The 21792-nt window shown below is 47.1% G+C and overlaps 1 protein-coding gene and 1 pseudogene across 1 annotated transcript; both read left to right on the top strand.

Annotated features, from left to right (window-relative positions):
• The first annotated feature begins 1026 nt into the window (after nt 1-1026).
• Nucleotides 1027-20071, top strand: RILPL2 (Rab interacting lysosomal protein like 2). The gene is made up of 4 exons (XM_021698639.2): nt 1027-1775; nt 9467-9618; nt 15666-15779; nt 19565-20071. Exons 1-4 carry the CDS (start codon nt 1446-1448, stop codon nt 19593-19595), a joined length of 627 nt encoding a protein of 208 aa, XP_021554314.1. The 5' UTR covers nt 1027-1445; the 3' UTR covers nt 19596-20071.
• LOC123326722 lies at nt 13230-13387 on the top strand (annotated as a pseudogene).
• Nucleotides 20072-21792: the final 1721 nt, after the last annotated feature.

Here is a 21792-nt window from a genome sequence, read left to right as displayed (position 1 = left end):
GTACCCTCTGAAAATAGTGTCTATTCTGTTTGCTTGCTTTGGTTTTTGCTTATTTTATCCTTGGCCACTCAACATGGGGTTGCTGGAATCTCAGTGTGGAGAAAATCAGGTACATCTACCACAAAGAAAGCTAGCAATATATTCCTGGGAAAAATAGACAAGCTCCATTGCTAAGTTTTCTGCCTATGACTATTAGAAATTTCTAATCACGGCGCGCCTGGGTGGCTCAGTCGTTAAGGGTCCTGGGAACTAGCCCCACATCGGGCTCCCTGCCTGGCAGGAAGCCTGCTTTTCTCTCTCCCCCTGCTTGTGTTCCCTCTCTCGCTGTGTCTCTGTCAAATAAATAAATAAAATCTTAAAAAAAAAAATTCTAATCAAACCTAAAATAACTCGTTTTGTAATCCACGCTGCTAATATTCTAATACCCTATCCGTAGAATGCTTTCTAACTTTCAAAGCAGAGAGTGATTTTTGACTTGTTTATTACTCCTTCCAACCCAACCCATGTGCTGCGTGTGTCCCACACAAGTTTAATGTTTGGAGGACAGAATGATGAATACCAGCTAACATTTTTTGAGTACTTCCTAAGTACTCTTGTCACACACATTATCTCATGACCTCATCTTAATATGTTCCTGCAGCAACGTTAACCACTTAGGTGCTGTTATTCACTGAGCAGGAAATTGAGGGTTAAGTAATTTGCCAAGGCTGTAACGCTGAGTTAAGGGGAGGAGCCCAGGAATCCGCAAAGGGCACAGCGGAGGGATTCTCCATTTTATTGAGAGTCAGATTCCGGAGGTCCCGGCGACAATGGGCCCGGGAGTTTTGTGCAACCCAGGTCTCTTGACTCCCACGCGCAGACACCAACAACTGTCCTCTGTTTTGCCGCAGACCCGGATCTTCCTCCACGTAGAATGCAAATTCTATGGCTGAAAAGCTTGAGCATAGAAAGGAAAAAGTTGTGTGCTTTTTACCCTCTTTCCCAGACAGGCGGTGGAAACTCCACCCCCCGTCTCCATGGAAACCCGGCAGCGGTGGCGGCTGTCACCAAGGGCGGGGCTCCGGAGGCCGCCCCTCCCCCACCCGGTTTGCAATACTCCCAGCCGGGGGCCATCGCGGTCACCCCTTAACCTCTCCATTCCTCTTCTCGGCTGTCCTCCCTTTCTGTTGTCTTCTCGTGCCCCAAACCACATCCTGGGGACCTCCCTCCTGCACGGTCCTCAGCGGGGCCGGTGCACCCCGCGTCCGGGCCTGGAAGCTCCGGAGCGCAGCCTTTCTGCCCCGGGCCCACCCCTCGGCTGCGCTGATTGGCCGCTCCTGGGCCATCCCCCCCGCCCCGGGCAGGCAGGGTCTCTACCTCGCGGAAAGTTTTCTGCGCCAGGAGGAAACTGGAAGTTTGGGGACCCTGAGAAAGCTGCTCCTGCGGCTGCGGGGGTCTGGGTGGCCATGGAGGAGCCCCCTTTGCGAGAGGAGGAGGAAGAAGAGGAGGAGGAAGGGGACGAGGCTGGGCCCGAGGGGGCTTTGAGCAAGAGCCCCTTCCAGCTGACGGCCGAGGACGTGTATGACATCTCCTACGTGATGGGGCGCGAGCTTATGGCCCTGGGCAGCGATCCCCGGGTGACACAGCTGCAGTTCAAGATCGTCCGCGTCCTGGAGATGCTGGAGACGCTGGTGAATGAGGGCAACCTGACGGTGGAGGAGCTGAGGATGGAAAGGGACAACCTGAGGAAGGAGGTGGAGGGGCTGCGGACAGAGGGCTCTGCGGCCGGCGGGCAGGTGAGTGCCGGATTCCGGGCCCTGTGGGGGCATCCTGGGCTGCGTGGGAGGGGAGCTCCCAGTAGCCCGGAGGCGGCTCTCCCAGGAATATCCGAGCCCCTGAAAACGACCACAGCGCCCACCCAGTCCTCAGATGAGAAGCATCCTCATAGTTACATTTATCGAGCAGTTACTAGGTGCACTTACCGGGCTGCGTTAGTTCTGAATCAGGGGCTTTGAGCCTTTTTGACTTGACCTAGCTCAGTGGCTCTCAAGCTTTAGCCTGCAGCGAAACCACCCGGAGTGTTCCTTAAAGCCCAGATTGCAGGGCCCTGGCCCCAGAGTTTCTGATTCAGCAGGTCTGGGGTGGGACCTGAGAACCTGCATTTGTGACAAGTGCCATCGCATTCTGAGAATCTTGACCTAGAATAAGAAGTAAATTTTAAGTGAGAGAAATCAGTTCTGTGACCACCAAAAGATGCCTATAAGAATATTCAGAGCACCTTTATTCAGAATTGTGCCAAACTGGAACAAGTGCAACAGAATGGATATTAAAACTGTGGTATAGTCACACGGTGGAATACTACACGGTAGTGAAAAAGAGCAGAGTGCTGGAATACTACATGGTAGTGAAAAAGAGCAGAGTGCTGATACACACAAGTGTGTGCGTGACTCTCAAAGACGTTACGCTAAGGGACAGGAGCCAGGCACAAAAGAGAGTCTACTATATATTTTTATGGGAAATTCAACAACAGGCAAAATAATCTGTATTTATAGAAGACTGATGGTAGCTCCAGTTGGGGGGGGGGGAGAGTTCATAGGGAGCGCATCTGGGTGTGATTACATAGGTGTGTACCTATGTTAAAAATCATCAAGGGGTGTCTGGGTGGCTCAGTCCATTAAAGGTCAGATTCTTGGTTTTGGCTCAGGTCATGATCTGAGGGTGTGGGATCCACCCCTGGTCCAGCTCTGCACTCAGTGGGGAGTCTGCTGGAAATTCTCTCTCTTTCCCTCTCCCTCTTCCTCTGCTCCTCCTGCTGCTCATGCGTGCACTCTCTCACTCTGTCTCTCTCTCTAAAGTAAATAAATAAAATCTTTTTAGAAAAAGTCATCAAGCGGGGCGCCTGGGTGGTTCAGTCATTAGGTGTCTGCCTTCGGCTTAGGTCATGATCCCAGGGTCCTGGGATCGAGCCCCATGTTGGACTCCTTGCTCAGTGGGGAGCTTGCTTCTCCCTCTGTCTGCCGATCCCCCTGCTTGTGCTCTCCCTCTCTCTCTCTGACAAATAAATTAATTAAGATAAAAAAAGCTTGAGGAAGTGAAGAGATATTTTAAAAAAATCATCAAGCTATAAACTCAAGATTAGGGGCTCAAGATTATGTTATACCTCCATTTTACAAAATTACCCATTATATCGCTTTCCAATATTGATGAAACAAAAGTTTTAAGAAACAATTTATCTTCACTCACCCTTATTAAATATGATGCACAATCATACTTGCATATTCTTTTTTTTTTTTTTAAGATTTTATTTGTTTGGGGCGCCTGGGTGGCTCAGGCGTTAAGCGTCTGCCTTTGGCTCAGGTCATGATCCCAGGGTCCTGGGATCGAGCCCCGCATCAGGCTCCCTGCTCAGCGGGAAGCCTGCTTCTCCCACTCCCCCTGCTTGTGTTCCCTCTCTCGCTGTGTCTCTCTCTGTCAAATAAATAAATAAAATCTTTAAAATATATATATATCTTATTTGTTTGTCAGAGAGAGAGCATGAGCACACAAGCAGGGGGAGTGACCAGCAGAGGGAAAAGCAGGCTCCCCACTGAGCAAGGAGTCCAGTGTGGGACTTGATCCCAGGACTCCGGGATCATGACCTGAGCCAAAGGCAGACGCTTAACCAACTAAGCCACTCGGGAATCACTTTACTTATCTATTCTATTTTTATGAGTTTTTAAATTCTTGTTGCGATTGATTAGATCAATATGAATTACTAATGGGTCTCCAGCCACATTAAAAAAAAAAAAAAAACTGCTCTAAGTGGACTATCTCATTTATTCCTCTTACTATCAGTATATCCATTTTACAGAAATGAGGCATAGAACAGTTAAGTAATTTGCCAAAGGACTTACTACAAGTAAGAGGTGAAGGCAGGATTTGAACTCAGAGATGCCAGTCTTCACCACCTCACACGAAATACACATATTCGACCTTATTTGTTGGAATGACATTTGATGAGTGATTGCACCGTGCTGGACCCTGGGGCCGCAGAGGTAAATTAGATGGGACCCTGCCCTCACAGAGCTCCTGTCTAGTGGGAGAGGTAAGACACCCCCACCGGGGTGCCTGGGTGGCTCAGTCGTTAAGCGTCTGCCTTCAGCTCAGGTCATGATCCCGGGGTCCTGGGATCGAGCCCCGCATCGGGCTCCCTGCTCAGCGGGAAGCCTGCTTCTCACTCTCCCACTCCCCCTGCTTGTGTTCCTGCTCTCGCTATCTCTCTCTCTGTCAAATAAATAAATAAAATCTTAAAAAAAAAAAAAAAGACACCCCCACCTCCAGAACTGCAGTACAAGATCACAAACTGAGAAGCGTGCCAAGAAAGGACAGTAGGAACAGGGTCGCTGACATTTGCAGGGAAATAAGAGCGAAGGTTTCTGGTCACTTCCCTGGTAGGCTTATTTCAGCTACTTGTTCTTCCCAGTGACAACTCTACTTGTAGATACATTTCTATTTTAGTGTCCATCATACGAGATAGTTGAGTATCATGATCATAGTCTGGCTTTTGAGACTCAAGAGAAGTTAAGTGACTTGCTCAGAGTGGCTCAGCTCACGTTGTGAGCTCATCCCTGCCACCTCCAACCCCAGGAACAAGGATATGGAGGGAGCCCCACCATAGACCGTTTACAGCGTGCTCTGCATGGGGCCCGGGTGATTTCCTGTGTGGGGCACAGCGGACAAGCTTTATCAACCAGCAGATGAGATGGCATTTTCCTCCCAAACCGCAGTCTTAAGAACAGGGGTGGGGAAAAGGGCAGAGAGAGTGAATTAGTTTAGCATCACTAGGCAGTTCATAAAAATACACCTTATTATTTTTTTCGGGTTTTTAAAATTTTTTTAAGTATTTTTAATTGCGGTAAATTACATGTAAAATTTACCACCCTAACCATTTTTAAGTGCACACTTAGGTGTCATTAAGTACATTCACATTGTTGTGCAACCATCACCCACCATTCCTGCCCGAATTCTTTTCATCTTGCAAAACTGAAACTCTGTCCACAGTAAACACTAGCTCCCTACTCCCCCTCCCCCTGTCTACTTTCTATCTCTATGAACTTGCCTATTCCACTATTCTACTTATAATCGTATAAGTAGACTTGTATAGTATTTGTCCTTCTGTCACTGGCTTATTTCACTTAACATAATGTCTTCAGGGTCCATCCGTGGTGTGGCTTGTATCAGAATTTCCTTCCTTTTAAAGGCTGAATAATGGGCGCCTTGGTGACTCAGTCGTTAGCAGCGCGAGTGGGAGAGGGAGAAGCAGGCTTCCCGCTGAGCAGGGAGCCCAATGCAGGGCTCTATCCCAGGACCCTGGGATCATGACCAGAGCCGGAGGCAGACAACCAGGCGCCCCTCTTTTTAAAACAATTTAAGTTCCAAATTCAAAAGGTGCAAAAGCGTTTGGCCTGAAAAATCTACCTCCCCACTTCTCTCTACCCCCAGCCACCCACTTCCCCTCCCTGGAAAAAATTTAAATGATCAGTTTCTTATGTATCCTTCCAGAGGTACTTTATGGAAACAGAAACAGATATGAAAATATTTTTCCTTTTTTTTTACACAAATGGTATTATAACATATACCCAGTTCTGCCTTTTGTGTATTTTCACTTAACATAGCATGAAAGGTGAATTAAATCAGGATATAAAGAGCTTCATCATCTTTTAATGAGGAAAACTTCCATTGTATGGTATTATCAATTGTTCAGCTGAGGGTTTTTTTTTTTTTAAGACTTTATTTATTTATTTGACAGAGAGAGAGAGAGCACAAGCAGGGGGAGCAGCAGGGAGAGGGAGAGCAGGCTCCCCGCTGAGCAGAGAGCCCGATGTGGGGCTCGATCCCAGGACCCTGGGATCATGACCCAAGCCAAAGGCAGATGCTTAACCAACTGAGCCACCCAGGAGCCCCAGCTGAGTGTTCTTAACTTGAAGTTCTTGGACGCCCAAGGGGATCGTTGATTCTAATCCAAGAGGCCCATGTCCTTGCATGGGAAAAAATTATATTTTCATTAACTTCCAACTGAAATGTGTCACTTTCTTCAATTGTGAATGTAGACAACAAAGCACAGTAATATTAGCAATTCCTGTGGCAATCACCGATGGAAATCACAGCTATCTTCATGTCCCATTACAGTGTAGTTCACATCTCAAAGTTTTGTTTTTGTTGAGTATTTCACTGGCCCTGCGTCTAGCTCACTTTATTTAATAAAGAAGCAGGTATATTAATCATAAATTTGTTTTTAGAGGATTTTGATGAGTGTATGTCACCTTAATTGGTCTCCTTATAATTTTGTGCCTTTCATTTGATGCATTTTAACACATTGTTTGGAGGAGGGCCACGTGGGCCTTCCCGGGCTGCCAAAAGGGTCCGTGGCACAAAAACGGTTAAGATTCTCTGCTTTAACCAGTCTCCTATCAAAAGACGTTTGCTCTTAGCACGTGCAACACTGAAAAATCCTAACAAATGTCATTTGGCTTCTGAGGGAGAGTGTCTTGAGGAAACGGACGCACTGGATCGGAGGGAAGGAGCATCTGAAATTCCGATAATATGTAATGTTAAATTACGCTTCCCAGAGGCCAAGGAGACCCAGTCCTCCGGCAGTGAGCACAGGTGCGGCTTCCCCACAGCCCTTACAGCTCAGGGGGTGTTCAAACACCCTGATTCCTGTCAGTGCGATGGGAGGAACGTGCTCACTATTACTGTTACCTCTTCCTCCCGTGCCTTGTTCTCTCCGTCACCTGCAGAACGTTGCGGCCTGGTTGTGCCTTAGTTTTTATTTAACTGGGCATCTATTCGTGGACACGTAGGTTGTTTTCAAACAGTTGCTTAAATCTTAGTTTGAAAACATTTCAAGCCTATGGAAGAGTTGCCAGAAAAGCACCATGGACACCTGTATACCGTTCACCGGGATTCAGGTATTGTTTTCAGGTGTGTGTGCGTGTGGTGTGTAGTATGTCTTAGAAGATACACACCGGGACGCCTGGGTGGCTCAGTTGGTTAAGCGACTGCCTTCGGCTCAGGTCATGATCCTGGAGTCCCTGGATCGAGTCCCGCATCGGGCTCCCTGCTCGGCGGGGAGCCTGCTTCTCCCTCTGACCCTCCCCCCTCTCATGTACTCGCTCTCTCTCATTCTCTCTGTCTCAAAATAAATAAATAAAATCTTTAAAAAAAAAAAAAAGAAGATACACACCGAAGTATTTATATACACACACAAAACACATATACGTGTATGTATATATGCATATACAAAAGTAATATGCATTATGTATTCACTACTAGTTTTCCTCAACTATTTGAGCAGACATTACGTTAGTTGCAGGATTAGTAGAAGACTAGGGTCCTTTACCCTAAATACTTCAGTGAGTATCTCACAAGACCTACTATTGCATAATCGCAAGTAAATGATCGAATTCAGAGGGAAAAAGTGATAGAATACAAAGACCTGATATACTACCCCTATTCAAAATTCAGAATAATGTCCTTTACAGCATGTTTTTTCTGGTGCAGGACCCAATCCGGGGTTACACAGTATCTTTGGTTGACATATCTCTTCAGTCACCTTTAATCTGGAACAGCTCCTCAGCTTTTCCTTGTCTTTTACGACCTTGACATTTTTGAAGATTATGTATCAGTTGGTTTGTAGAATGTCCTTCAATCTGGGTTGGTTCTGAGGTATCATGGGTGAGTTCAAGTGATACGTGTTTAGCACAAATACTGCTGGAGGGATGCTGTGCTATGGTGCACCGTATCAGGAGGCACTGGACTCAATTTGTCATTACTGGTGATGTCAACGTGTATCACTTGCGTAATATGGTGTCTGCAAGATTTCTGCACTGTAAAGGGGACTTTATTCCCCTTTGTAATTCATAAGTACTTGTGGGAAAATACTTTAAAACTGTGGAAAATATTCTGTTCCCCAACAAGCTTTCACCCAAAAGTTTTAGATTCATTCATTAGTCTCCCCTGAATTGATTATCACAAAGTTGGTTAAAAAAGGATGATTTTTTTTTCTGTTAAAGATTTTTTTTAAAAGATTTTATTTATTTATTTATTTATTTGAAAGACAGAGAGAGTGAGTGAGAGAGCATGAGCAGGGGGAAGGGGAGAAGCAGACTCCCTTGCTGAGCAGGGAGCTTGATGCGGGGCTCCAATCCAGGACCCTGGTATCCTGACCTGAGCCGAAGGCAGTCAGCTTAACCATCTGAGCCACCCAGGTGCCCCATTGGTAAGGATTTTATTTTTGGGGCGCCTGGGTGGCTCAGTTGTTACGCATCTGCCTTTGGCTCAGGTCATGATCCCAGGGTTCTGGGATCAAGCCCCGCATAGGGCTCCTGGCTCCATGGGGAGCCTGCTTCTCCCTATCCCACTCCCCTTGCTTGTGTTCCCTCTCTAGCTGTGTTTCTCTCTGTCAAATAAGTAAATAAAACCTTAGGGAAAAAAAAGATTTTATTATTTTTTTTTTTAAAGATTTTATTTATTTATTTGACAGAGAGAGACACAGCGAGAGAGGGAACATAAGCAGGGGAGGTGGGAGAGGGAGAAGCAGGCTTCCCGCCGAGCAGGGAGCCCGATGTGGGGCTCGATCCCAGGACCCTGGGATCATGACTTGAGCCGAAGGCAGACGCTTAACGACTGAGCCACCCAGGCGCCCAAAAAGATTTTATTTTTAAGTAATCTCTACACCCAACATGGGGCTTGAACTCACAACCCCAAGATCAAGAATCTCATGCTCAACCGACTGAGCTAGCCAGGGGCCCCAAAAGGATGAGTGTTCCACTCTCTCATCTTGTACACTCATTAATTGGCCTTCTGCTCCTCTTCCTTCCCTGTTTTAGTCAGAGTTCTCCAGAGAAACAGAACCAATAGGGGATATAGCTATTGATATAAAGGGGATAGTTATTTGAGGCATTGGCTCATGCAGTTATGGAGGCTGAGAAGTCTTACAGTCTTCAATTTGCAAGCTGGAGAACCAGGAGGTCCTGTGAACTCAGGGGAGGTGGGCTGATGGTGTAAGTCCTGGTCTGGAACCAAAAGTCCAAGAACCAGGAGTGTCAATGTCTGAGGGCAGGAGAAGGAGGATGTCCCACATCAACAGACAGAGCTCAGAATTTACCCTCGTTCCACCTTGTGTTCTGTTCAGGCCCTCAGTGGATTGGATGATGCCCGCCAACCCATCAGGGAAGGCCATCTGCTTTACTCGGTGCATCAGTCCAAATGCTAATGTCTTCCAGAAACACCTTCACAGACACACTCCGAAATAACGTTTAACCAGCTATCTGGGCAATCCTTAGCCCAGTCAAGTAGACACATAAAATTAACCATCACATCCCCGTTAATGAACTAATTTAAATATTTAAATTTTAAGTGTGAACAAACAAGATTTGCCTCTTTGGGGTGGACAGTCCATCCTCATGAGAGAAACCGTATAAGCGACCAACGTCTTCTCTCGCAGGTAAACCTGGGACCGGACAAAATGGTGGTTGACCTGACAGATCCCAACCGACCACGCTTCACTCTCCAAGAGCTGCGGGACGTGCTCCAGGAGCGCAACAAGCTCAAGTCCCAGCTGCTGGTGGTGCAGGAAGAGCTGCAGTGTTATAAGAGGTGGGGCTCCCCTGCCCTGGGTGCCCCCGCACTGCAGAGCTATACCCCGCCTGCAGTTCCTTGACACGCTCTGTATTTGTTCTTATTTTCGCTCAGCCAGTTTATTGGAGACCTACTCGATGCCAGGCACTCTTCCTGGCACCGGGCTATAGCAGTGAACGAACCAGAGAAAGTCCATGCTAGTCTAGGGGGGGAAGACGGGCAATTGACAAGGAAGTCTGAGATGAACATGCAGGATGATGGTGGTAAGTGCTCTAAAGAATGTAAACCAAGGTGACAGGGGCGCCTGGGTGGCGCAGTTGGTTGGGCGTGCGGCTCCTGATTTTGGCTCGAGTCATCATCTCGGGGTTGTGGAAGCGAGTTCTGCGTTGGGCTCCTCGCTGGGTGTAGAGCCTGCTTGAGATTCTCTCGCTCTCCCTCTGCCCCTCCACCCTCCTCTTTCTCTCTCTCCCTCTCTAAACCAAAGAAAAACCAGGTGACATATGACAGCAAAGTGGTGGGGCTTGGGGAGGGGCCTGTTTTACATGGGCTGGTCAGTGAAGACCCTTCTGAGGTGAATGACAAGAAGCAGCCAACCATGTAAAGATGGGTAGGGCAAAAGTAGAGCGAGAGCGCTAAGACCCTGAGGTGGGAACCACCGTGGCCAATTTAAGAGACCCAACATGGTAGAAGTTGGAACACAGGTAGAGGATGAGAGGTATGCCTTGTGAGCCCCAGAAAGGGGCTCTAATTTTATTGTAAGTGTAGTGAGAAGTCATTGGAAAGTTTTTTTGGTTTTTTTTTTTTAAAGATTTTATTTATTTGAGAGAGAATGAGAGACAGAGAGCACGAGAGGGAAGAGGGTCAGAGGGAGAAGCAGACCCCCTGCTGAGCAGGGAGCCCGATGTGGGACTCGATCCGGGGACTCCAGGATCATGACCTGAGCCGAAGGCAGTCGCTTAACCAACTGAGCCACCCAGGCGCCCAGTCATTGGAAAGTTTTATTTTTTTTTATTTTTATTTTTTTAAAGATTTTATTTATTTATTTGACAGAGAGAGAGGCAGCGAGAGCGGGAACACAAGCAAGGGGAGTGTGAGAGGGAGAAGCAGGCTTCCCGTGGAGCAGGGAGCCCGATGCGGGGCTCGATCCCAGGACCCTGGGATCATGACCTGAGCCGAAGGCAGACGCTTAACGACTGAGCCACCCAGGCGCCCCCATTGGAAAGTTTTAATCAAGGAAATGACAAGATCTGATTTACTGTTTTGTTTGTTTTTATTTTTTACTTATTTTTTCAAGGAGGTTCCATGCCCAATGTGGGGCTTGAACTCACGACCCTGAGATCACAAGTGGGAAGCTCTACTCACTGAGCCACCCAGGTGCCCCTGATTTAGTGTTTTAAAAGATCAAATGTGGGGCACCTGAGTGGCTTAGTCGTTAAGCATCTGCCTTCAGCTCAGGTCATGATCCCAGGGTCCTGGGATCAAGCCCCGCATCAGGCTCCCTGCTCGGCAGGAAGCCTGCTTCTCCCTCTCCCACTCCCCCTGCTTCTGTTCCCTCTCTTGCTGTGTCTCTCTTTGTCAAATAAATAAATAAAATCTTAAAAAAATAAATAAATAAAAGATCAAACGTGAAGGGCACCCGGCTGGTCTTGATCTCGGGGTCATGAGTTCAAGCCCCACACTGGGTGTGGAGCCTACTTTAAAAAAATCGGGCGCCTTGGTGGCACAGTTGGTTAGGCATACGACTCTTGGTTTCGGCTCAGGTCTTAACTCAGGGTCCCGGAATTGAGCCCAGTGTGGGGCTCCGCGCTCAGCAGGGAGTCGGCTTCAGGATTTTCTGTCTCTCCCTCTCCTGCCCCTTCCCCTGCCCACTCGGCATGCGCACGCACACTCTCTCTCTCACACACAAATAAATAAATAAATCTTTAAAATAAATTATCAGTGTGGTAACCTGATAACTGAACCAGTTGGTTCTTTGGAAATACACACTGAAGTATTTAGGAATATAAGGGGGTAAGATGTCTCCAGCTTACTCTCAGGTGGTTCAGAAAGAAGATAGATGCATGGATGGATGGGTAGGTGGGTGGGTGGATGGATGGATAGATGGATAGGCAGATAGGTGGGTAGAGAGATACACAGAGAAACAATTGGGAGGGGGCTCTGGGTAAAGAGTATATGGGAATTCTTCATACTAATCTTACAACTTTTCTGTAGATTTGAAATTATATAAAAGTTAAAAGCGTAAAAAGATCACAATAGGGCACCTGGCTGGCTCAGATGGTTAAGTGTCTGCCTTCGGCTCAGGTCATGATCCTAGGATCTTGGGATCGAGTCCTGCATCGAGGTCCCTGCTCAGTGGGGAGCCTGCTTCTCCCTCTCCCACTCCCCCCGCTTATGCTCTCTCGCTCTCTCTGTCAAATAAATAAAAAAAAATAAAAATTTAAAAACTATTATTATTATTAAAAAAAAAACCACAAAAGGGGCACCTGTCTTGCTTAGTCGGTGGAGTGTGTGACTCTTGGTCTCGGGGTCATGAGTTTGAGCCCCATATTGGGTGTAGAGATTACTTAAAAATAAAATCCTAAAAAAAAATCACAGCAACACGTGTAGGGAAAAGATTGTAGGACGATCAAGAGACGAAATAAGAAGCTGTTGACCTATCAGGTTTGGACTTTGCTGTATTCATCTGCACCCTGTTTCCCAAAATGTTTTCTTTCGTGTAAGTGCTTCTTGAAAAGGGGGCTCTAAAAAAAAGAAAGAAAGAAAAAGAAAAGGGGGCTCTGTGGCCAAATCATTCTGGGAAACCGTTGAGTTAAACAAAGCAGATTCCCTTAGAGACAGAAGAAGGAAAGCCCAAGAGAATAAAAACTCAGCGCCAGCTAATATTTATCAACGCATACTGCATGCCAGGCACTCTGCTAAATGTATTCCAAGCATCGTTTCAGTTAGTGCTCACAGCAAGGTGAGCTAAGGTAATGTTATCTCCAAGGTGTTCTAAGGTTCATGAAAGTCAGGTACCTGCTTGAAGTCCCATAGCTGGTGGGGACAATGGTGAGACATGACCTCAGACAGCCTGATATCAGAGGCTGTGCTTTTAGTAATCATGCCACATTTGGACTCTGAAAGTTTAAAAGTAAGAAATACGCTGGCTCAGGGACGCCTGGGTGGCTCAGTCGTTAAGCGTCTGCCTTCGGCTCAGGTCATGATCTCAGGGTCCTGGGATCGAGCCCCCCGTCAGGCTCCCTGCTCAGTGGGAAGTCTGCTTTTCCCTCTCCCCCTGCCCCTCTACCCTGACTTGTGCTCTTTCTCTGTCTCTGTCTCTCAAATAAATAAATAAAATCTTTAAAAAAAACAAATTCAGGGGTGCCTGGGTGGCTCAGTCGGTTAAGCGGCTGCCTTCAGCTCAGGTCATGATCCCAGGGTCCTGGGATCGAGTCCCGCATCGGGCTCCCTGCTCAGCAGAGAGCCTGCTTCCCCCTCTCCCTCTGCTTGCTGTTCCCCGGCTTGTGCTTTCTCTCTCTCGCTCTCTGATAAATAAATAAAAAATCTTTAAAAACAAAAAACAAAAAAACCCAAATTCATTCAATGTAGAATTAGTAAGGGAGCACCAGTACAGTAAAAATGTTCTAGCAAGCTTTGCCCAGCGGCAGTATCGTAGCCAATGAGGTTTATCCGAGGCGTGATTATTGCTAATTAAAAATGTTCTAGCAAGCCAAATCTAAAAGGGCTGAGTTCTGCCAACAAGAATTTAATTGTCTTCCTTCTGCTGAGGTTGGAACCATGTTAATGGAAAGACCTGTCTTCCTCTCATTTAATAAGTACTTCAGACACAGGTAGTTGAAAACAGGAACGGCTGAAAAGCTGGGGCTTGAGCAGCTTGTTAGCGAATAGAGCGACACACTTTAGTTCCAGTTTTGAATTCCAGAGATCATCAGCCGTGTACTTCCCCTCTGGTAGAGGCCAGTTGATGGCAGGATTCTGTTTACTCACTTGGGTCCTGCATTCTAGAGAAACCAGCATGTCAGCTGAGGTATTCTCCTAGCAAGTGCGTCAGTTTCGAGGTCCAAGATCATACTAATGATTGTTTCTCATTGAGGCAGATGTGGTAGGCTGCTTCCAAAGATGGCCACGATTTTTCCCATCTCGCATGCTTTCTGCAGTGAGCCTTTTCCACCTCTCAAGAGGTAGAGTCTATTTTTTCCCTGCCCTTGAGTCTGGGCAGCCCAGTGACTTGCTTTGGCCAATGGAATGTGGTGGAGGCAATGCTGTTTGGCTTCTGAGGCTAGGGGAGGCCTGTTGCAGCTTCCATTTTGGTCCTCGTGGAATTTCTTGTCCTCGTGGAATGCTTGAGACCACAGTCCTGTGAGGAAGCTCAAGGTAGTATCAGGGAGAAGTCACACAAAGAACAGAGGTGCCCCAGCTGATGGCCCCAGCTGTGCCCAGCCCCCAGACGACCCACCAAGCCAACCGTAAGAAATGGAGCCATCACGAGAAATCATAAATCTTCATTGTTTTAAATCACTATGGTTCAGGGTGTTACGTAACAATAGATAATGGAAAAGGGGGGTTATTAATAAATTAATAATGTATTAATATTAATACTATAATAGGTAAATAATAATATTGAATAATAAGAGCTCATTCCTTGCAAAGGAGAGAGAAGGATGAATCCTCCTCTCTGACACTCATACCTCAAAAGGTGTCTCAGTCTGCCGGGCTGCCAAAACAAAATACCATACACTGGGTGGTTCAAACAACAGACATTTTTTTCTCACAATTCTGGAGGCTAAAGCCCAAGATCGGGGTGCCAGCATGATTAGTTCTGACTCTTTGTGGCTTCTTGCACACGGCAGAGAGGAAGTCCTCAGACGTCTCCTCTTACAAGGGTTCTAATCCAACCAGGGGACCCCACCCTCTTGACCTCATCTAAACTTAATTGTTTCCCAAAGGCCCCATCTCTAAATACCATTACACTGGGGCTTAGGGCTTCAACATATGAATTCTGGGGGACACGATCCAATCTGTAGGAAGGGGGAAACACCACAGGTATAAATGAACCAGCAGGTGCCACAGCAAAATACCCAAGTGGAGATAACAATTCCATACATTGAAACAATGCATTGTGGTCAGGCTTCTATTGGTTGCAAGTGACAGAAATCCAATTCAAACTAGCTTAAGTACAAAAGGGAATTTATTAACCCACATAGCTAGGAAGGATCTTGGGACTGCTTTCAGAAATAAAGAACAAACTGCAGTTAAGGTGTCAGGGTTGGAGGGGCCCAAGACTTGGTGCCTCTTTCTTTCATCCTTGTTTCTCTTTGTTGGCCTCATTGTTTTCTGTTGTAGACACCCTTTCTAGGAATCATAGGAAATGTGGATGCTGGCAGTCCCAGCTGAACAAATGAGAGAGAACAGCTTTCTTCCAGCTTCTGTACATCAAGTCCAGGGAAATATTCTGGTCCTCTTTAAGTCAACTGACCTCAGTATCTTATCAATCAATATCAATTCAACTTAATTTAATTATTTGTTTATTTTTTTTTAAGATTTTATTTATTTATTTTTAAAGATTCTATTTATTTATTTATTTGACAGAGAGAGACACAGCAAGAGAGGGAACACAAGCAGGGGGAGCGGGAGAGGGAGAAGCAGGCTTCCCGCCGAGCAGGGAGCCCGACGCGGGGCTGGATCCCAGGGCCCTGGGATCATGACCTGAGCCGAAGGCAGATGCTTAAAGACTGAGCCACCCAGGCGTCCCTCTTATTATTCTCATTTTATTGATTAGAAAATCAAGGCTTAAGTTAGAGAATTGATATGTGGTCATATTCCTAGAAAGTGGAGAAACTTGAAGTTTTAGCCAATGCAGTTAGACAAGAGAAAGAAAGAAGAGGCATCAACATTGGAAAGGTGGGGGGAAGAGTCTCCTTATTAGAAGCAGAATCTCTCTGACTCTGCTTTCAATGATAATATTACTAATATAATAATAATTATTAAGACCCTTCACTTTCAGAGCTGCTCAGACAGAAAGTCTGCAATAAAACAACCCTTTTATTTGTCCCCTTTTCCCCCAGTGGTCTGATTCCACCAAGAGAAGGCCCAGGAGGAAGAAGAGAAAAAGACACCCTTGTTGCCAAGACCAGCAAGACCGGCAGTAACAAGGAGGAGAAGACAATCATAAGGAAGCTGTAAGTTACCTGCTGCCCGTTGCTACTAAATCGTTGCTGAAGGAAGGCGAGGAGGCCCGAGGAGGCTGGCCAGCTACCCAGGGTGGGGACGTGTCCTGGTTCGTGGTGCTACAGCGGATAGGAAAATTCGGGACTGGACTGTTAGGAGATCTGTTAGGCAGCAGTCTAAGCACTTGACTCTTCACAGTGACCCTGTGAGATCAGAGCTGCCATCATCTTCATTCTACAGGTGGGGAAATAGATACTGAGAGGCAAAGTAATTTGCCTGAGGTCACCCAGATAGTAAATCGTAAAGTCAAGACTTGAACCTAGAAGTCCAGATTCTACACTATTGCCTCCCTATGATAGAATAATACTACAACAACAAGAAAACCAACAATAATTATTAGAGTTTAAGGGGGATTCATGGGGCACCTGGCTGGCTCAGTTGGAGGAGCACGTGACTCTTGATCTCGGGGTCATGAGTTAGAGCCCCACGTTGGGTGTGGAGATGACTTAATAAAAGGGCAGGGGTGGCTGATTCATTACCTCTCTTACCTCCAACTTTCTTTTTTTTTTTTTAAGATTTTATTTATTTATTTGAGAGAGAGAGAAAGAGTACAAGCAGGGGGAAGGGCAGAGGGAGAGGGGAGGCTGAGAGGGTAGTCCAACGCGGGGCTTAATCCCCGGACGCTGGGATCATGACCCGAGCCAAAGGCAGATGCTTAACTGACCGAGGGACTGAGCCTCTCTTACTTCCAAATTTAGAGGACCCTGTGTCTCCCATCGTTGGGCCACATAATATGATTTCCTTTGAATACTCCCCTCGTATTTATGCTCCCTTGTTAATCCCTCATTTCTTCGGGTGCTAAGGCTCAAACCATAGAATGTGGGGTCCTTGTTTAAAATTCAGATTCTCAGAAGTCAAGTCTAGGATGAAGCCCAGAAATCTGGATTTCTAATAAATTCCCCAGGTAACTCTGATGTGGAGACCCCTTGGACCACACTTTGAAACGTGTGTTCTCAGCTGACAAGTGTCAATACAATGAGGCATGCCCTTCCCCCACCCCTCCATGAAGCAAACAGCCCATTTGCCTTGGCTGCCCTGAGAATGTCTGGCCCGGTGACAGTTACCAGCCCCTGACCTCTTGGACAGAACTGAGAAACAGCCTTGGTCAGGGATCTCAAATGCCTGTGGGGGCCAGGCACTTAACGCAGATGAGTGATGGGGGGGTGGGGTGGGGGGGACATTTGCCAGGGTCCTGGCAAGAAACGAATAGCACACTTAAAAGGAGTGACTGAAAAGAGTTAAAGAAGGGACAGCTTACAGACATGACAGACATGGGAGCAGGGTTAAGGGAACCAGCAAGGGATAGAGAAGCACTCTAGCATGGCAGCTGGGCTGAGGGAGCAATGAGGGAAAGGGAAGGGGGGTGGTCAGCAGAGGGACACAGCAACTAGTAAGACCAGCCTCGGGGGGAGGGAGCCGGGGCATCAATACACCCCCCTCCCCACCTTCCCAGCTCCTGCTGGGGCCTCCTAGTAACTGAGCCCATCCTGAAGCTAGAGGACAGAGGAAGAAGATTTGCTGTCATCCACAAAGATCAGCCTCCTGGAGCAGAGAAGGGATGAGATGGGCAGAGAAGGGATGAGATGAATCTGAGGGCCAAGCAGCCCACAGAATATGCACATACATAGTTTAGTTAAGTATTACCAGACTTTCTGGAATGCCCGCATGAAAACTGCTGTGTCAGACAAGACCACCTGAAACCCAAATGATTCATCCCTTCAACACATATTTATTGGGGGCCTACCATGTGCCAGGCATTGTTCTAGGTCCTGGGGATGCCCTGAACAAGACAGAGCCCCTGCCTTCATGGTGCTTCCGTTCCAGCAGGGGAGTTAGAATGAGCAGGTAAGGAAGTGTATTGACAGGACCGTTTCAGATATCCATTCAATAGGCTGCTGAGAGAGAAGTTGACAGGGGGCAACTTCAGATTTGGGGAGTCCTGGAAGCCTTCAATGAGGAGGTGACATTCAAGCTGGGCCCTGAAAGACCATAAAGACGTGAGGGAAGTGCATTTCTGGTGGAGGGAACAGCAGGTATAAAGGCCTGAGGCAGGAGAGAAGCACGGAGAATCCAGTGAGGGCTGAGGTCAGTCAGGGCAGGGGCCAGGGGTTCCCAGCGAGGACCCTGAGTTTCACGGTGAGCACTTTGGGAAGACATTGGAGGGTTTTAAGCTGGAGAGTGACATGTGCATATTTACATGGAAAAGCTCACTCTGGCTGCTTTGTGGAGGAGGTGTGGGGGGACAGACTCAAAGCCGGGCCTGGGGGAGTGTTTCTTTCCCAAGGAAGGTTCTCCTGAAGTAAGGTAATGAAGGAAAGAGCATCTCCATGCACACCAGCTGTTGCATCTGAAGGCATTTGTTTAACACTTCTATTGGCTGGGCAGGAGATGTAAACTACTGGTTTCTTTGGGCCTCTTGGAGGAGAGTTCTTTGGGCCCCTTAGAGTTTGAGCCTGATAAGGCAAAAAATAAGATGTTTGTTCTGTGCACAAGCCGTACTGAGGTCGTGTGTCTAATGAGATGAGGCCACAATTTCATGGTCAGACAAGCTCATTATAAGAGAATGAGTGAATGGATGAATGAATGAGTGAATGAATGGCTTTCTGAAGAAGTAGGTCATGCTAAGAAGGATTTTGGTCTTTATCCTGAGGGCAGTGGGGAGCCATGGAGTGGTGTGAGCTGAGGAATGACTTAGCTCTGTATAGTGACACAGTCCTTCTGGCTGCCGTGTGAGTGGATTGTAGGGGGTGGCGGGAAGGCTGTGGTGCTCATCGTGGTGACTTGGACTGGGGGGGTGGTAGTGGAGGAGATGAGGAGTGTTGGGATTAGGAACATATTTGGGGCATGATGACTAAAATATAGCAGATGGGGGGGAGGAGCTGAGAACAACTCCCGGGTTCCTGGCATGAATGATGAGGTGAGGGATGATGTCACTTCCTGAGACAGGGAAGGGGGCGGGGAAGGGGCCCCCGTATGCACAGGTGCAGGGGAGGATGGCTGAGTCTGAATACTAGTCCAGGGCCCGCCCCAGCCATGGCGAGCAGGGCTGCTAACGGTGCTCAGGGGGTTTGCCTTTGACAAGAAGCACTAGCCCATATTCCCAGTCACTGGCTTTCCACCCCACCAGCCAGCTCTGGGTCTTTCTCATAGCTGCAATTAGCACTGAGATTGAACGTTGTGATCCACCCCAGATAGCTTTCTTCCTTTTCAAAACTTTGCATATGAGGGCGAAAAACACTGAACGTTTGGTATTCGTGTCTCAGGGCATACATATCTAGGTTTTATCCAAGAATTTATATGCCAATCTTTATTCATTGCAAAGATCTGTTTTATAATTGTAAGTAACACGGATGCTTCCTCCACAATAAAACCTCCTGAAATTAAAAAAAAAAAGTTCAGACACCATTTTTCCGCATAGCACAGTGCTTAAGTGGGCTCTGGGTCCAACTCCTGGTTCTACAACTTACTGTGTGACCTTGGGCCTGTGACTGAACTTTGCAGGACCTCAGTTTGCTAATCTATAAAATAGGGATATTGAGGGTACTTACCTCATCGAGGTGTTATGAGTGTGAAATGAGCTGATAGATGGAAAACCTCTGAACAGTGCTGCCCCCACTGAGCCCTGGGCAAATGTTTGAGTCAGTGGCCTGCAAGAGCCTCTCACAGATTCTGCAGAGTTCTGCCCTCCTTGCTTCGTTCCGTCTATGCCCTCTGACCCTTCTCTCTCTATACCCAGGTTCTCTTTCCGATCGGAGAAGCAGATGTAGATCGAAAGCCACGACTAAGACAGAGGTTCTCGGACTCAAGAAGGCAATGCACCAAGACTTCCAAACTCATCTCTCAGTGCCACGCATACTCACTGTACTTGCTCATCTGTTTCCCCGGAAAGCCACCAAGGAGGAAGGAGGTGAGGCTCTCTCGTGATAATTTTTTCCCTGGCTTCAGAACTGGACACCCGTGAAGCCTTGGCCAAGGCTGGGGAAGCAGCACAAAGAAATCAAGAAAGCAGAAGGAAAGCAAAAACGAGGCCCACTTCCTGCTGCACGCCAGCCGTCCAGAGGGACCTCCAGTGTGCAGATGTGCGTCCTGCCTGTCTGGTCTCACGGATGACCTGGGTCTTTACCATGTAGTAGCAGTGAAATTCGTGAGCCCAAAGGAGAGGGGAGGAGAGAATGCAGGAAAAAATGGTATTGACATTCCAGTGATGATTTCACAGATATTTAGTGAACGTTCGGTTTTGCTAACATGACTTTCTTTACATGATTTTGTATTAAAGTGAAATGACTTTTATACTTTCTCTGAGTGTTTTTGAGTGGTGCCTGGAGTTATATGACCTTGTCTATATGGTGCTTTAACCTTTCAGAGTCTTGGTTTCCAAATCTGTAAACTGTATTTATGTACGTGTGCGTATTTATTTGGTGGTGTATATATGGTGCATATACATTTCAGTGACTTTAAGTGATGCACCAGTATTTTGTGTGTTGCTATGAGAGAAAAAAAATGCTGCAAATTATTATTATTTTTTTTAAAGATTTTATTTATTTATTTGACAGAGAGAGAAAGAGCAAGCACAAGCAGGGGGAGCAGCAGAGGGAAAGGGAGAACCAACATGGGGCTCGATCCCAGGACCCTGTGATCATGACCTAAGCCGGGGGTAAATGCTTAACTGACTGAGCCACCCAGGTGCCCCTTATTATTATTTTTTAAAGATTTATTTATTTATTTGAGAGAGAGAGCATGAGCAGCAGGAAGGGCAGAGGGAGAGGGAGAGAATCTCAAGCAGACTCCCCACTGAGTGTGGAGCCTGATACAGGGCTCGATCCTACAACCCTGAGATCATGACCTGAGCCAAAATCAAGAGTCAGATGCTTAACCAACTGAGCCACCCAGGTACCCCTATTATTATTTTTTTGACTTAAGTTCCCAACTAACCAAAGCATCTTTTTTTTTTTAAGATTTATTTATTTCTTTTAGAGAGGGAGAGAGGAAGACCGAGAAAGAGCGAGCATGGTGGGGAGAGGCAGAGGGAGAGGGAGAGAGAGAATCATAAGCAGACTCTGCACTGAGTGTGGACCCTGACACGGGGCTCGATCCAATGACCCGGTGATCACGACCTGAGCCGAAACCACGCAGTCGGATACACATGACTGCACCACCCAGGTGCCCCCCCAAATAACCAAAGCATCTTGAGATGGAGGTATATCAAGATATACCACCAAGCTAGAGTAATCAGAGCAGTCTGGTACCAGCACAAAAATAGACAGATCAACAGAACAGAAGAGAGAACCCAGAAATAAACCCACACTTATGTGGTCAATTGATCTATAGGCAAGAATATACAATGGGAGAAAGACAGTCTTTTCAACAAACAGTGCTAGGAAAATGGGACAAATTATAACATTAAGATGCTATGGATTTTAAGGCTCGTCCTGATATCAAAGATGTTAAGATGTGGGGGGCAGGGGAATGCGTTTAGGATTCAGTGAAATACAGTCTGTAGAGAACAGATGGCTGCTCTTTGCAAAGAAACTAAAGCACCTGCTGAAAACACCCTGTGAGCTGGTCGTGCTGGTCACCGACCCTGGCTTGCTGCATGTTCTGCCTGCTGCACGGACCTCGCTTATTCCTGTAACGACTCAGGGAGCCGGGGACGAGCACTAACCCACCAGTGTACAGATTCGGAAAGTGAAACTCCAAAAGATGAAAGTACACGAGGTCACAGAGCTAGGCAGTGGCTGCCCAAGATGCACGTGCGGGCCTGATTCTGAGGCCTGGGTTCGTACCTGCAACGTGCAACGTGCCCTTCTCCTCCAAAAAGCACTCATGTTGATAATGAATGTGTGTCTCGCTACACCACTTGGAGGACTTTTTGCCCACTGCCTCACTGTACCTCTGTGGGATGGGTGTCATCATTCCCGTGGTACACTCAAGGTGACGGCACAGTGGGGCTGAGGAACTCGTCCA

The sequence above is a fragment of the Neomonachus schauinslandi genome, chromosome 14 (genome assembly GCF_002201575.2).
Source record: "Neomonachus schauinslandi chromosome 14, ASM220157v2, whole genome shotgun sequence".
Classification (NCBI taxonomy): domain Eukaryota; kingdom Metazoa; phylum Chordata; class Mammalia; order Carnivora; family Phocidae; genus Neomonachus; species Neomonachus schauinslandi.
This window is presented reverse-complemented; position numbering and strand designations above follow the sequence as displayed.

What these genes read in the sequence shown, in the direction of transcription:
- RILPL2 (XM_021698639.2), top strand. Translation starts at nt 1,446, where the DNA reads ATGGAGGAGCCCCCTTTGCGAGAGGAGGAGGAAGAAGAGGAGGAGGAA. An exon ending in GCTCTGCGGCCGGCGGGCAG is followed by an intron (nt 1,776 to 9,466) that starts GTGAGTGCCGGA and finishes CTTCTCTCGCAG; the next exon opens with GTAAACCTGGGACCGGACAA. An exon ending in GAGCTGCAGTGTTATAAGAG is followed by an intron (nt 9,619 to 15,665) that starts GTGGGGCTCCCC and finishes CTTTTCCCCCAG; the next exon opens with TGGTCTGATTCCACCAAGAG.